The sequence below is a fragment of the Salvelinus fontinalis genome, chromosome 8, assembly GCF_029448725.1.
Source record: "Salvelinus fontinalis isolate EN_2023a chromosome 8, ASM2944872v1, whole genome shotgun sequence".
NCBI classification, from domain to species: Eukaryota; Metazoa; Chordata; class Actinopteri; order Salmoniformes; family Salmonidae; genus Salvelinus; species Salvelinus fontinalis.
In genome coordinates, this window is record NC_074672.1 from 4,329,786 (window position 1) to 4,343,315 (window position 13,530).

The following is a 13,530-nucleotide window of genomic DNA, read 5'->3' on the forward strand; positions in this document are numbered from 1 at the left end:
ACTAGATATATAAATAACATTGAAATGGCATGCCATAGCCCTTAAAATCAAATGTAAACGGCTTAAAAAAAAAGAAAAAAAGCAATGTTGCTGCATGCAAAATTCGAACTTGTGAATTATCACGAGTCGAGAGCAAATCCACTAGGCACTAAAATACATGCAACACATTATTGACAGCATCAAGAGGGCACATTAGCAGGAAGAATATTAGCCAATCAGATGCATACATTGGAGTTGCTCGAGACCATTGCCCGAGTCGTGACCGACAATGCGATTAGCCAAGGAAATGCACGAAAAATATATTTACATTGTTTATAAACATTGGCATAAAAGAAACTTGTATTTTGGGTTCTTATGGGGTACATGTAATATTCTTCAAGAATCAAAAGGGATCAATGGTATTATCATTACTTTATAAGTCCAAAAATGGAATTCTACCTTTAACATACAGTGCATTCAGAAAGTATTCAGACCCCTTCCTCCACATTTTACTTTATAGCTTACTCTAAAATGTATTAAATAAAATAAATGTTACTCTACACACAATACTCCATAATGACAGTGAAAATAGGTTTAGACATTTTTGCAAATGTATTACAAATAAACAGAAATACCTTATTTACAAAAGTATACAGACCTTTTAGTAGAAGACTTGAAATTGAGCTCAGGTGCATCCTGCTTCCATTGATCATCCTTGAGATGTGTTTACAACTTGGGAGTCCACCTGTGGTAAATTCAATTGATTTGACATGATTTGGAAAGGCACCTACTTGTCTATATAAGGTCCTTATATAAAACATAGCCATGAGGTCAAAGGAAATTGTCCGTAGAAGTGGAAGGGTACATTTCTGCCACATTGAAGGTCCAAGCACACAATGGCTTCCATCATTCTTAAATGGAATAAGTTAGGAACCACCAAAACTCTTCCTAGAGCTGGCTGCCCAGCCAAACTGAGTAACCGGGGGAGAAGGACCTTGGTCAGGGAGGTGACCAAGAACCTGATGGTCATTCTGACAGTGCTCTAGAGTTCCTCTGTAGAGATGGGGGAACCTTCCAGAAGGACAACCATCTCTGCAGCACTCCAATCAGGCCTTTATGGTAGAGTGCCCAGACGGAAGCCACTCCTGAGTAAAAGGCACATGACAGCCCCCTTGGAGTTTGCCAAAAGGCACCTAAAGGACTCTGACCATAAGAAACAAACTTCTCTGTTTCTGATGAAACCAAGATTAAAGTCTTTGTCCTGAATGCCAAGCTTCACGTCTGGAGGAAACCTGGCACCATCCCTACGGTGAAGCATGGTGGTGGCAGCGTCATGCTGTGGGGATGTTTTTCAGCGGCAGGGACCGGGAGACTAGTCAGGAGAGGGAAAGATGAACAGAGCAAAGTACAGTGAGAACCTTGATGAAAGGTCCAGAGCGCTCAGGACCTCACACTGGGGCGAAGGTTCACCTTCCAACAGGACAACGACGCTAAGCACGCAGCCAAGAAGTGGCTTTGGGACAAGTCTCTCAATATCCTTGAGTTGCCCAGCCAGAGTCCGGACTTGAGCCCAATCAAACATCTCTAGAAAGACCTGAAAATAGCTGTACAGCAACACTCCCCAACTAACCTGACAGCGCTTGAGAGGATCTGCAGAGAATGGGAGAAACTCACCAAATACAGGTGTGCCAAGCTTGTAGCGTCATACCCAGGACTTGAGGCTGTTATCGCTGCCAAAGGTGCTTCAACAAAGTTTTAGAGTAAGGCTGTAATGTATCAAAATCTGGAAAATGTCTGGATACTTTCGGAATGCACTGTATAAAAAACACAGACACAGGAAATTAGTCGTTTTTAATAAATATGGTGGCTCTCAAAAGAGCCTTTGCTTCTGCTGAGCTGTTTCCTTACTGCAATATCTGCTGCCAGGAGTGGACCTGTGAATATTCAAAGACCGTAAAGACATTGGAGACAGCTGTGAAATAAAGTAGAGTATATTTTTCTTATCAATTCAAGAGATCAGTCTCAAACCTGCCCATGCCAATTGCTGGACTTTCACATAGAGGTTACTAAGTCGCAGTTCAAACCACATTTTAAATAATCATTTTTTTATTTTTTTTATAAATGTGGCTTGTTTATTAGAAGTGTTCTGCCTTGCAATAAAAAATACCATAAAAAAAAAAAAAAACAGCAAATACTTAGGTTAAGTATTTAGTCCTATAATGGTATTTACTGACATATTATAAAGAAAAAAATAATTTCTAAAAGTGTTATAGGCTACCCAATTCTAAGTTTACTGTCTGTTCAGGGTTACAATAGGTATAAGGGTTAGCGTTTTTTCCCAGCAAAAAAATTGCTCCTCACCGTGGCCATCTGCAGATACTACATACTTATTTCGCTGGGTTGATAATCTGAGGTACCAACTACATCAGATCAACAAATAAATGAGCTAGACCCATCCATTTGGTTTGTAACTCAGTGAACCCGCGCAGCATACGCTCAATTCGATGCCTACGAACGAACAGATTGACACATATCAAATTACCCAGAAGCCATTTAGAAAACAAACATTGTCCAAATTTCTCCTGCCAGTTTAAATTGTATTGTGAAGCAGAACATTCGGAAGGCGAGTTGGTGCCACGCTGCTCAATAGAACTAATAGCAGCTGGAAGGGTGAAATGTGCCCTAAAATATGGCCTGTTTATTGTGATTACTTCAAAACTACGGCAAGCAGCTGGGACATACGGTAATATTATGAAACTGGACTCCATGTCGGATGCAATGAATATATTTATCAGAAAAAAGCAGTGTCAAAAACGTTGTGCTCAGCCTGAAAAGAATCGAGCTAGCTTGCTTAGTAGCTAGCTAACTTAAAAATAGCTTTACATAAGCAATTTCGGTAGATAGCATCAGACTACAACGTTAGCTACACTTGTAGCAAACTCTTAAAACTTCTTCAGGATTGGTGGATCCCCTGCGGAACGGTTGAGCTAATGTAGGCTAATAAGATTAGCATGAGGTTGTAAGTAATAAGAACATTTCCCAGGACGTAGACATATCTGATATTGGCAGAAAGCTTACATTCTTGTTAATCTAACTGCACTGTCCAATTTGCAGTAGCTATTACAGGGAAAGAATACCATGCTATTGTTTGAGGAGAGTGCACAGTTTTGAACATGAAAAGTTATTAATAAACAAATTAGGCACATTTGGACAGTCTTGACACAAAAGTTTGAACAGAAATGCAATGGTTCATTGGATCAGTCGGACACATTGCACATACACTGATGCCATCTAGTGGCCGAAATCTAAATTGCACCTGGGATGAAATTGCATTTCAAAGATGGTACCAAAAAAACTAGTTTTTTTCTTTGTATTATCTTTTCCAGATCTAATGTGTTATATTCTCCTACATTCCTTTCACATTTCCACAAACTTCAAAGTGTTTCCTTTCAAATTCTACCAAGAATATGCATATCCTTGCTTCAGGGCATGAGCTACAGGCAGTTCGATTTGGGTATGTCATTTTAGGTGAAAATTGAAAAAAAGGGGCCGATCCTTAAGAGGTTTTTATTAACATTGACTTGGACGATCGCATCCAAAAACGTATTACAAAGAATAAGAAAAAAAAGAAAAAAAACTTGCGACCTAGCCAGAAAAGACTGACATTTTAATTTACCCACCCCATGACAGATGGGCTTCTTTGTTGGACATGGGCAAGCAGATAGCACATGTCATGTTTCGCTTAACTGGTTGTACCAGGAAAGTCGCCGTATGTCATACCTGGTTTAAATGCCCCATGAGCAAAAATGCTGTGTCTACAGTTTCTTTTTCCAGCTTCTACATCACCAACAGCTCTGGGTAACTTCCCTTCTGTAATCTAATCTATTTCATATACATTAATTGACTTCAACAACAAATTGTTCTTTGCGTTTTTATTTGTGTTTCAAATACAGGAGAGTTATTTAAGGTAGACTCAGCGATATGACGTGGATGCAGAAAGTAAACAGCATAGCGGGTCAATTTCCGCAACAACTAAAAGGGTTGAAGCGCGAGGCTCAACTTCTCCACTGTTTTGGTCCCGTGGCTACCAGGCTGCAACAGTGTGAAGCCAACCCGTTCACATGCTCAGATACTGTGTATGACTGTGAGAGAGAAGTCTTGCATCTCGCTCATCTCAATATCTGCGATGCTGCTCGTGGCAAAGCATTTCGCTGAGTATCTAATGTATAAACAAAGATTTGTCAAGAACTGTACAATATTTACAGACTGTCTTTCCAAGGAAAAATGCCCCCCCCCCCACACAAAAAAAAAATGTTATAGTAATATGCAAAACATCAGACATAAAAATTAAATATGACTCATTTATAACCATTCCTGTAGGGGAACTTGATAATGTTTCTTTCTCTTTGCAGCTGCATGATTCTGATGAACTAAAGCACTACAATGTCCGTTTCAAATATACCCATTCTCTACAAAGTTGATGTCAGGTTTCCGTCTCGTCCACCCATCTTTTGTGTCAAAGAAAAAAAATAAGACAGCTCGGATATGTGGGTGTACGTACAACTGAACGTTTAACATGTGAAAAATGTTAATGCTAAGGCGGCATCCCAGCACTCGTGAGAGTTTGTTAAAATCCTCCTCATGGAAATAATTTAAATGGGTTTATATATTATCACATAGCTCACTGGTGCCGCTGCCTACTGTCGCATAGAACGAGTGAGAGAATTAACACCGTTATGTTGCATCCTTTCCACAGACAAGCCATATATTCACACCGCTCACTGCACTCCTCCAATGCAATGTTTAAAAACAAATAATTTATGTAAAAACAGACAGTAATAGATTCTCTGAAACGTTTTTTTGTCTGACGCACAGTTTTACGATGTCTGTGAGACAATCCACGTGACTAGGTGCAATAGCTCCTCCTTCTGCCTTCGGTGTATTTTCTCACCTTGGTCTTTGACTCCTGATTGGTCAGTGTCATCTCTTGACCAATCAGGAACAACACCAGCTCCGGTGGGGGTCATCATCCATTCTCAAGGTCAAGTCAATTAATTGCTATATTTTTGTCATTGAACTAAGGAGAGGTCACTCTCCAAGATCACACCTACCGACCCTCTTGTTCCTAGAGTGGCCGTTCAAGTTGTCCGTCGGACCCACACGACTCCAGGTGGGATGGGACCTCTTACCTCGTTCGCCCACCTCACCGTTCCTGGGGCCTAGTTTCTGTGCCTTTTGTTCTTTCGCTTTCTCTTTTCTTTCTGTCTTCCATCCCCTCTGTCTGTCGCTCAGGCCTTGGCGCTGAGTGTGAGCAGCTCGATGAAGGAGTTGAAGAGGGTGTCCAGCCAGCCCTGGTTGGCCATACACTGCTGCACCACCTCCTCCTGCCCAGGGTCCTCAGCCGCCTGCTCTATAGTGTTAGTCTGCCAGGGAAACACAAATATAAGCACAATATACAGTATATTTAGACTATGGTAATATGTCTATTTGAAAAATAGAAGGACATGTCTCAAGTCTATGGTGTGTCTACCCAAGGAATAAACATTATCTATGCTGGGTAAACACAATATTAATATAAACTAGGGCTGTCAAAGTTTATGCGTGACTAGTTCATGTTGAAGAACATGGATAAGTAGCCTAGGCCTGGCTGATCTGTTGTCTTCTGTGGAACTCACAACATAGTTGGACAGGTTGATATGCTCCGTGTTTCAGAAATGGGAAGAACACTCATTTAGAATGCCTGAAGCTTTAACAGTACTTGAGTGTGTGTGTGTGTCTATGTGCAAGTCTTAAACTTCAAGAACATTGATAAGAGGGAGTAAGCCTACTTAAACTTTGAGAGCATTTTGTTTCCGATACAGATAATTGTGTGTTTCTGGCCCTTACAATCAAAGTATAGTATGCCTGTAACGCAATGCCCTGCTTTTTAGAGGCAAATTTAAGCAATTTCAAAAACTGCAATTAAATCGTGATTAACTACTGAAAAATCGTGCAATTATTTATTTTAAATTGTTTGACAGCATTAATATATAAACACAATATTTAGAATTCCTATCAACCATTGATTAGCAAAGATGAATTGAATTTACTCCATGTCAGCAGGGGATTTCAACCACAATATATCTGGTGTGTTTAAGCAAGGATAAAGGAATAAAATACATTTGGGTAATATTTCTGCTGGGTAAATTGAAACAAAATTTAAATAAACCATAGTAGAGGAGACACAAATAACTGTTCTTGAACCAATATCAACAAGAGAAATATATCTCAAATAGGTGTATCTATTACAATAATATAAAATACAGGGCGGATGTCCTTACCTCTTTCTTGCAGTGTAAGAAAGTATGATATTTATAATGATGCAGGGAGTGATAGAGGCTGTAGATCCGACATGATTCTGTTGACAGTTTAAGGTCCTGGGGGGGAAGACAGATTAAAAACAATATATGGAGAGAATAAAATTCACCTATATAATCAAAGGTTCAACAGTGCGACATGAGAATGCACATGACGCACACCTGCAAAATACCTACAAACAAACTACCAACTTATGGGAGAGATGGGCAACGCAACCTAGCAGCTGTTGAACTGATTGTTGGTAATGCCTTGAACGCAAAACACCCACTCACTGCAAAACACCCACAAACACACCCGCCCCCTCAAAAACACACACCCAAAATACTTTATTTGAATCCACAAATTACATTACAGTCGAAGAATTGAAACAACAAAATCTTGAAGAAGTCTAGGGTTGAGAACACTTTCTGAAGTCAATGTATATGGACACTCAGGGATACAGCAAGCACCTTCTCCATACAGCTATGCTGCCCATGACAGCTGACACGGAGCAGTAACTAGCTAGCTGCTTTGCCTGTCTTACGCAGGCCTGCAATCTGAAGGCCATGTACCGTCACAAGCCTATGTACACGGCCGAGGCTCCCAAACATCAGTACCACAACTTTGCACTGGTGTACAAATTACCTCGACTAACCTGTACCCCTGCACATTGACTCGTTAGTGGTACCACCTATATATAGCCTCGTTCTTGTTATTGTGTTACTTCAGTTTATTTGGTAAATCTTTTCTTAACTCGTTCTTGAACTGCATTGTCGGTGAAGGGCTTGTAAGTAAGCATTTCACGGCGCATGTGACAAAGTTTGATTTGAACGTTTAAACAAAATTGGGATCCTTAACGTTAAGAAGAATCAATAACCCAATTATTATTTATTTGAAATTTACATAGAAAGTAAACAGCATAGTGGGTCAATTTCCGCAATTACTAAAAGGGTTGACGCGCGAGGCTCAACTTCTCCGCTGTTTTGCTCCCGTGGCTACCACGCTGTGAAAAGCGTGAAGCGAACCTGCACACATACTGTATGTGACTGAAATGTTGTATCTCGCTGTTGTATCTCGCGCGTCCCAATATCCTAGCCTATTCATTGATGATAGGCCCCGCTTCACAGAAGTTGAGAGACATTGTGAGATAGAAACTGTGAGATACAGCTATTGATTGCCAATAGACAGGCCTAGCCCACGATTCTGAATGTCTGCCTGGTGGCCGACCTGACTCTATCGTGACCCTCCCCTCTCTCCGTCCCTCGCTAGCTCGCTATGAAAGATGCGAGTGTTTATGTTCTTGACAGTGCAGCATCTAAATTTGTCTCCTCTGTTAAACAAACGCTGAATCTTGACACTTGGGAGTTGGCGTCGGAAGGCGACGTGCAAGGAGTCGAGGAATCAATTATTTTGGAGACGATTCCATCGCTACGTCATCGTCGGTAAGAGTTGGAAAAATGGCTGAGCAAGGCAAGCGACCGCAGCAAAGTCCTGCGTGGCAATACCTTTAGGAATTTCTATTGTTTTAACAGAAAACCGATAAAGCAGTTTATACATTAAATAAATGTTTCCCATTTGTCACATCCCTACTGGTAATCAAGGCATGATGGGGTGGTAATTCAGCAACTTGGCAGCAAAGGTCTGCTCCATATAGGAATCAAAAGAGCAACCCACCTCCAAAATGAGCAACTCCCTCTGGCCTCCCCCCACAACAACATCTGGCATATTTGGTATGCAAAACCACCTACATCAGAACTACCTACAAACACACACCTGCGGTTTGGGTAGGCTCTTCTTGACTCTGTTAAGGGTCTTGCGGTTGTAGCCTTCCCCACTGAGCCGCATCGACACAGCTCCTGAGTCCAGGGGGTCCGCCGCCATATGAGGATACATGTGCAGGGTCTCCTAAACGGGTGGAGAGAAAATGGAAGGAAACCACACACACACACAACCAGTCAAAAGTTTGTACTATTTTATTCACTAGAATAATAGTGAAGACATCAAAACAACACATAGAATCATGTAGTAACCAAAAAAGGTGTTAAACAAATCTAAATATATTTTACATTTTAGATTCTTCAAATTCGCCATCCTTTGCCTTGACAGCTTTGCACACTCTTGGCATTCTCTCAACCACATTCCTGAGGAATGCTTTTCCAACAGTCTTAAAGGAGTTCCCACATATGCTGAGCACTTGCTGGCTGCTTTTCCTTCACTCTGCGGTCCAACTTATCCCAAACCATCTCAAATTGAGTTGAGGTTGGATGATTGACGGAGTGCTGCATCAGATGACCTGGTCTTCACACTCTCCTTGGTCAAATAGCGCTTACACAGCCTGGAGGTGTGTTTTGGATCATTTTCCTGTTGAAAAACAAATGATAGTGGGACTAAGCGCAAACCAGATGGGATGGCATACCGCTGCAGAATGCTGTGGTAGCCATGCTGGTTAAGTGTACCATGAACTCTAAATAAATCACAAACAGTGTCACCATCACACCACCTTCTTGCTTCACGGTGGGAACAATTGATGCGGAGATCTGGTCACCTACTTTGTGTCTCACAAAGACACGGCGGTTGGAACCAAAAATCTCAAATTTGGACTCATCAGACCAAAAGGACAGATATCCACGGGTCTAATGTCCATTGCTCGTGTTTCTTGGCCCAAGCAAGTCTCTTCTTCTTATTGGTGTCCTTTAGTAGTGATTTCTTTGCAGGAATTCAACCATGAATGCCAGATTTACACAGACTCCTCTGAACAGGTGATTTTGAGATGTGTTTGTTACTTGAACTCTGAAGCATTTACTTGAGCTGCAATTTCTGAGGCTGGTAACGCCAATGAACTTATCCTCTGTAGCAGAGGTAGCTGGGTCTTCCTTTCCTGTGGCGGTCCTCATGAGAGACAGTTTCATGATAGTGCTTGATGGTTTTTGCGACTGCACTTGAAGAAACTTTCAAAGTTCTTGAAATTTTCCATATTTACTGACCTATAATCTGCTGGTCCATCATTAAAGCAGTTGATCACGTAATGTGTTGGTCCATCATTAAAGTAATGAAGGAAATAAATTCCACAAATGAACTTAAGGCGCACCTGTTAATTTAAATACATTCCAGGTGACTACCTCATTAAGCTGGTTGAGAGAATGCGAAGAGTGTGCAAAGCTGTCATCAAGGCAAAGGGTGGTTAAATATATACACACACACAGTTGAAGTCAGAAATTTACATACACTTAGGTTGGAGTCATTAAAACTAATTTTTCAACCACTACACACATTTCTTGTTAACAAATTAAAGTTTTGGCAAGACAGTTCGGACATCTACTTTGTGCATGACAAGTAATTTTTCAAAAAATTGTTTAGATTATTTTACTTATAATTCACTGTATCAGAATTCCAGTAGGTCAGAAGTTTACATACACTAAGTTGACTGCCTTTAAACAGCTTGGGAAATTCCGGAAAATGATGTCATGGCTTTAGAAGCTTCTAATTGACATCATTTGAGTCAATTGGAGGTGTACCTGTGGGTGTATTTCAAGGCCTACCTTCAAACTCAATGCCTCTTTGCTTGACATCATGGTAAAATCAAAAGAAATCAGCCAATACCTCAGAAAAAATATTGTAGACCTCTACAAGTCTAGTTCATCCTTGGGAGCAATTTCCAAAAGCCTGAAGGTACCATGCTCATCTGTACAAACAACAGTACGCGAGTATAAACACCATGGGACCACGCAGCCATCATACCACTCAGGAAGGACACAACTTCTGTCTCCTAGAGTTGAATGTACTTTGGTGTTAAAAGTGCAAATCAATCCCAGGACAACAGCAAAGGACCTTGTGAAGATGCTGGAGGAAACAGGTACAAAAGTATCTATATCCACAGTAAAACGAGTCCTATATCGACATAACCTGAAAGGCCGCTCAGCAAGGAAGAAGCCACTGCTCCAAAAACGCCATAAGAAAGACAGTCTACGGTTTGCAACTGCACACGGGGACAAAGATAAATGTCCTCTGGTCTGAAGAAACAAAAATAGAACTGTTTGGCCATAATGACCATCATTATGTTTGGAGGAAAAAGGGGGAGGCTTGCAAGCTGAAGAACACCATCCCAACCATGAAGAACGCGGGTGGCAGCATCATGTTGTGGGGGTGCTTTGCTGCAGGAGGGACTGGTGCACTTCACAAAATAGATGGCATCATGAAGCAGGAAAATTTTATGTATATATTAAAGCAAAATCTCAAGACATCAGTCAGGAAGTTGAAGCTTGATCGCAAATGGGTCTTCCAAGTGGACAATGACCCCAAGTATACTTCCAAAGTTGTGACAAATGGCTTAAGGACAACAATGTCAAGGTATTGGAGTGGCCATCACAAAGCCTCGACCTCAACCCATAGAAAATTTGTTGGCCGAACTGAAAAAGCATGTGCGAGCAAGGAGGCCTACAAACCTGACTCAGTTACACCAGCTCTGTCGGGAGGAATGGGACAAAATTTACCAAACTTATTGTGGGAAGCTTGTGGAAGGCTACCCAAAACGTTTGACCCAAGTTAAACAATTTAAAGGCAATGCTACCAAATACTAATTGAGTGTATGTAAACCTCTGACCCACTGGGAATGTGATGAAAGAAAAACAATCTGAAATAAATCATTCTCTCTCCTATTATTCTGACATTTCACATTCTTAAAATAAAGTGGTGATCCTAACAGACCTAAGACAGGGAATTTTTACTAGGATTAAATGTCTGGAATTGTGAAAAACTGAGTTAAAATGTATTTGGCTAAGGTGTATGTAAACTTCCGACTTCAACTGTATACCTGTATACACCTACTCATTCAAGGGTTTTATATTTTTACTATTTTCTACATTGTAGAATAATAGTGAAGACATTAAAACTATGAAATAACACACATGGCATCATATAATAACCCCAAAAAAGTGTTAAACAAATCTAAATATATTTTAGATTCTTCAAAATGTGTGCGTGCGTGTATGCATGCCCACTACCGTTCAAAAGTTAGGGGTCATTTAGAAATGTCCATGCTGATAATGGGCCTGATAATGGCATATCAAGAAGCTGATTAAACAGCGTGGTCATTACACAGGTGCACCTTGTGCTGGGGACAATAAAAGGCCACTAAAACTTGCAGTTGTCACACAACACACAATTCCACATGTCTCCAGTTGAGGGAGAGTGCAATTGGGCATTCAGACTGCAGGATTGTCAACCAGAGCTGTTAACAGAAAATGGTTAATTTCTCTACCATAAGCCGCCTCTAATTTCGTTTTAGAGAATTTAGCAGTATATCCAACCACAGGACACATGTCTGGCGTCGTGTGGGCAAACGGTTTACTGATGTCAACATTGTGAACAGAGTGCCCTATGGTGGTGGTGGGGTTATGGTATAGGCAGGCATAAGCTACGGACAATAACCACAATTGCATTATATCGATGGAAATCTGAATGCAGAGATACTGTGAGGAGATCCAAGGCCCATTGTGAGGCCCATTTCTTTAAAGGCATCTGTGAAAAACAGATGCATATCTGTATTCCCAGACATGTACAGTGCCTTGCAAAAGTATTCATCCCCCTTGGAGTTTTTCCTATTTTGTTGCGTTACAGCCTGTAATTTAAATTGATTTTTATTTGGATTTCATGTTATGGACATACACAAAATAGCCCAAATTGGTGAAGTGAAATAGATTTTTTTTTCTTGTTTCAGAAAATTTCCTGAAATAAAAAACAGAAAAGTGGTGCATGCATATGTATTCACCCCCTTTGCTATGAAGCCCCTAAATAAGTTCTGGTGCAAGCAATAAGCTTCAGAAGTCACATAATCAGTTAAATAAAGTCCACCTGTGTGCAATCTAAGTCTTACATGATCTGTCACATGATCTCAGTATAAATACACACACAGCTGTTCTGAAAGGCCCCAGAGTCTGCAACACCACTCAGCAAGGGGAACCACCAAGTATGCAGCACCATGAAAACCAACTGCAAAGCTCCACAGCGGAGATTAGAGTATCTGTCCATAGGATCACTTTAAGCCGTACATTCCACAGAGCTGGGCTTTACGGAAGAGTGGCCAGAAAAAAGCCATTACTTAAAGAAAAAAATCAGAAAACACATTTGGTGTTTGCCAAAAGGCATGTGGGAGACACCCTAAACATATAGAAGAAGGTACTCTGGAGATGAGACAAAAATTTTGCTTTTTGGCCAACAAGGAAAACGCTATGTCTGGCGAAAAACCCAACACCTCTCATCACCCCGAGAACACCATCCCCACAGTGAAGCATGGTGGTGGCAGCATCATGCTGTGGGGAAGTTTTTGCATCGACAGGGACTGGGAAACTGGTCAGAATTGAAGGAATGAAGGATGGCGCTAAATACAGGAAATTCTTGAGGGAAACCTGTTTGTCTTCCAGAGATTTGAGACTATTCAGAGGTTCACCTTCCAGCAAGACAAGACAATGACCCTAAGCCTACTGCTAAAGCAACACTTGAGTGGTTTAAGGGGAAAAATTTAAATGTCTTGTTATGGCCTAGTCAAAGCCCAGACCTAAATCCAATTGAGAATATGTGATATGACCAAGATTGCTATACACCAGTGTAACCCATCCAACTTGAAGGAGCTGGAGCAGTTTTTCCTTGAAGAATGGGCAAAAATCCCAGTGGATAGATGTGCCAAGCTTATAGAGACATGCCCCAAAAGACTTGCAGCTGTAATTGCTGCAAAAGGTGACTCTACAAAGTATTGACTTTGGGGGGGGTGAACAGTTATGCACGCGCAAGCTCCGTTTTTGTCTTATTTCTTGTTTGTTTCACAAAAAAAATATATTTTGCATCTTCAAAATGGTAGGCATGTTGTGTAAATCAAATGATACAACCCCCCCCCAAAAAATATATTTTAATTCCACGTTGTAAAGGCAACAAAATAGGAAAAATGCAAAGGAGGTGAATACTTTCGCAAACCACTAAAAACCATAGATTAGGGCCGAATTTAAAATAAAAAAAATATTTAATTGACTGATTTCCTTATATGAACTGTAACTCAGTAAAATCTTTAAAATTGTGGCATGTTGCTTTTATATTTCTGTTCAGAATATTCAGAGCAGGTTACCTGGTGCTGAGTACTCATGTTAACTCTCCTCATCAGTCTCCTCTTCTGTTCCACGATGATGCCATCAATCTTCCTCATTCCAGGGAGGTACAGCTCATCTG

General features: G+C 40.8%; 1 protein-coding gene across 1 annotated transcript in view; it reads right to left on the minus strand.

Annotated features, from left to right (window-relative positions):
* Positions 1-3,896: 3,896 nt before the first annotated feature.
* Positions 3,897-13,530, minus strand: part of LOC129860393 (proline-rich protein 12-like) — a 52,605-nt gene continuing 42,971 nt past the window's right edge. Inside the window, exons 12-15 of the mRNA XM_055930762.1 lie at positions 13,430-13,527; positions 8,089-8,220; positions 6,300-6,395; positions 3,897-5,402 (exon numbers count right to left, since the gene is read on the minus strand). Coding sequence (XP_055786737.1) covers positions 5,268-5,402; positions 6,300-6,395; positions 8,089-8,220; positions 13,430-13,527 — 461 coding nt within the window. The 3' untranslated portion in view covers positions 3,897-5,267. The remainder of the gene's footprint in view (positions 5,403-6,299; positions 6,396-8,088; positions 8,221-13,429; positions 13,528-13,530) is intronic.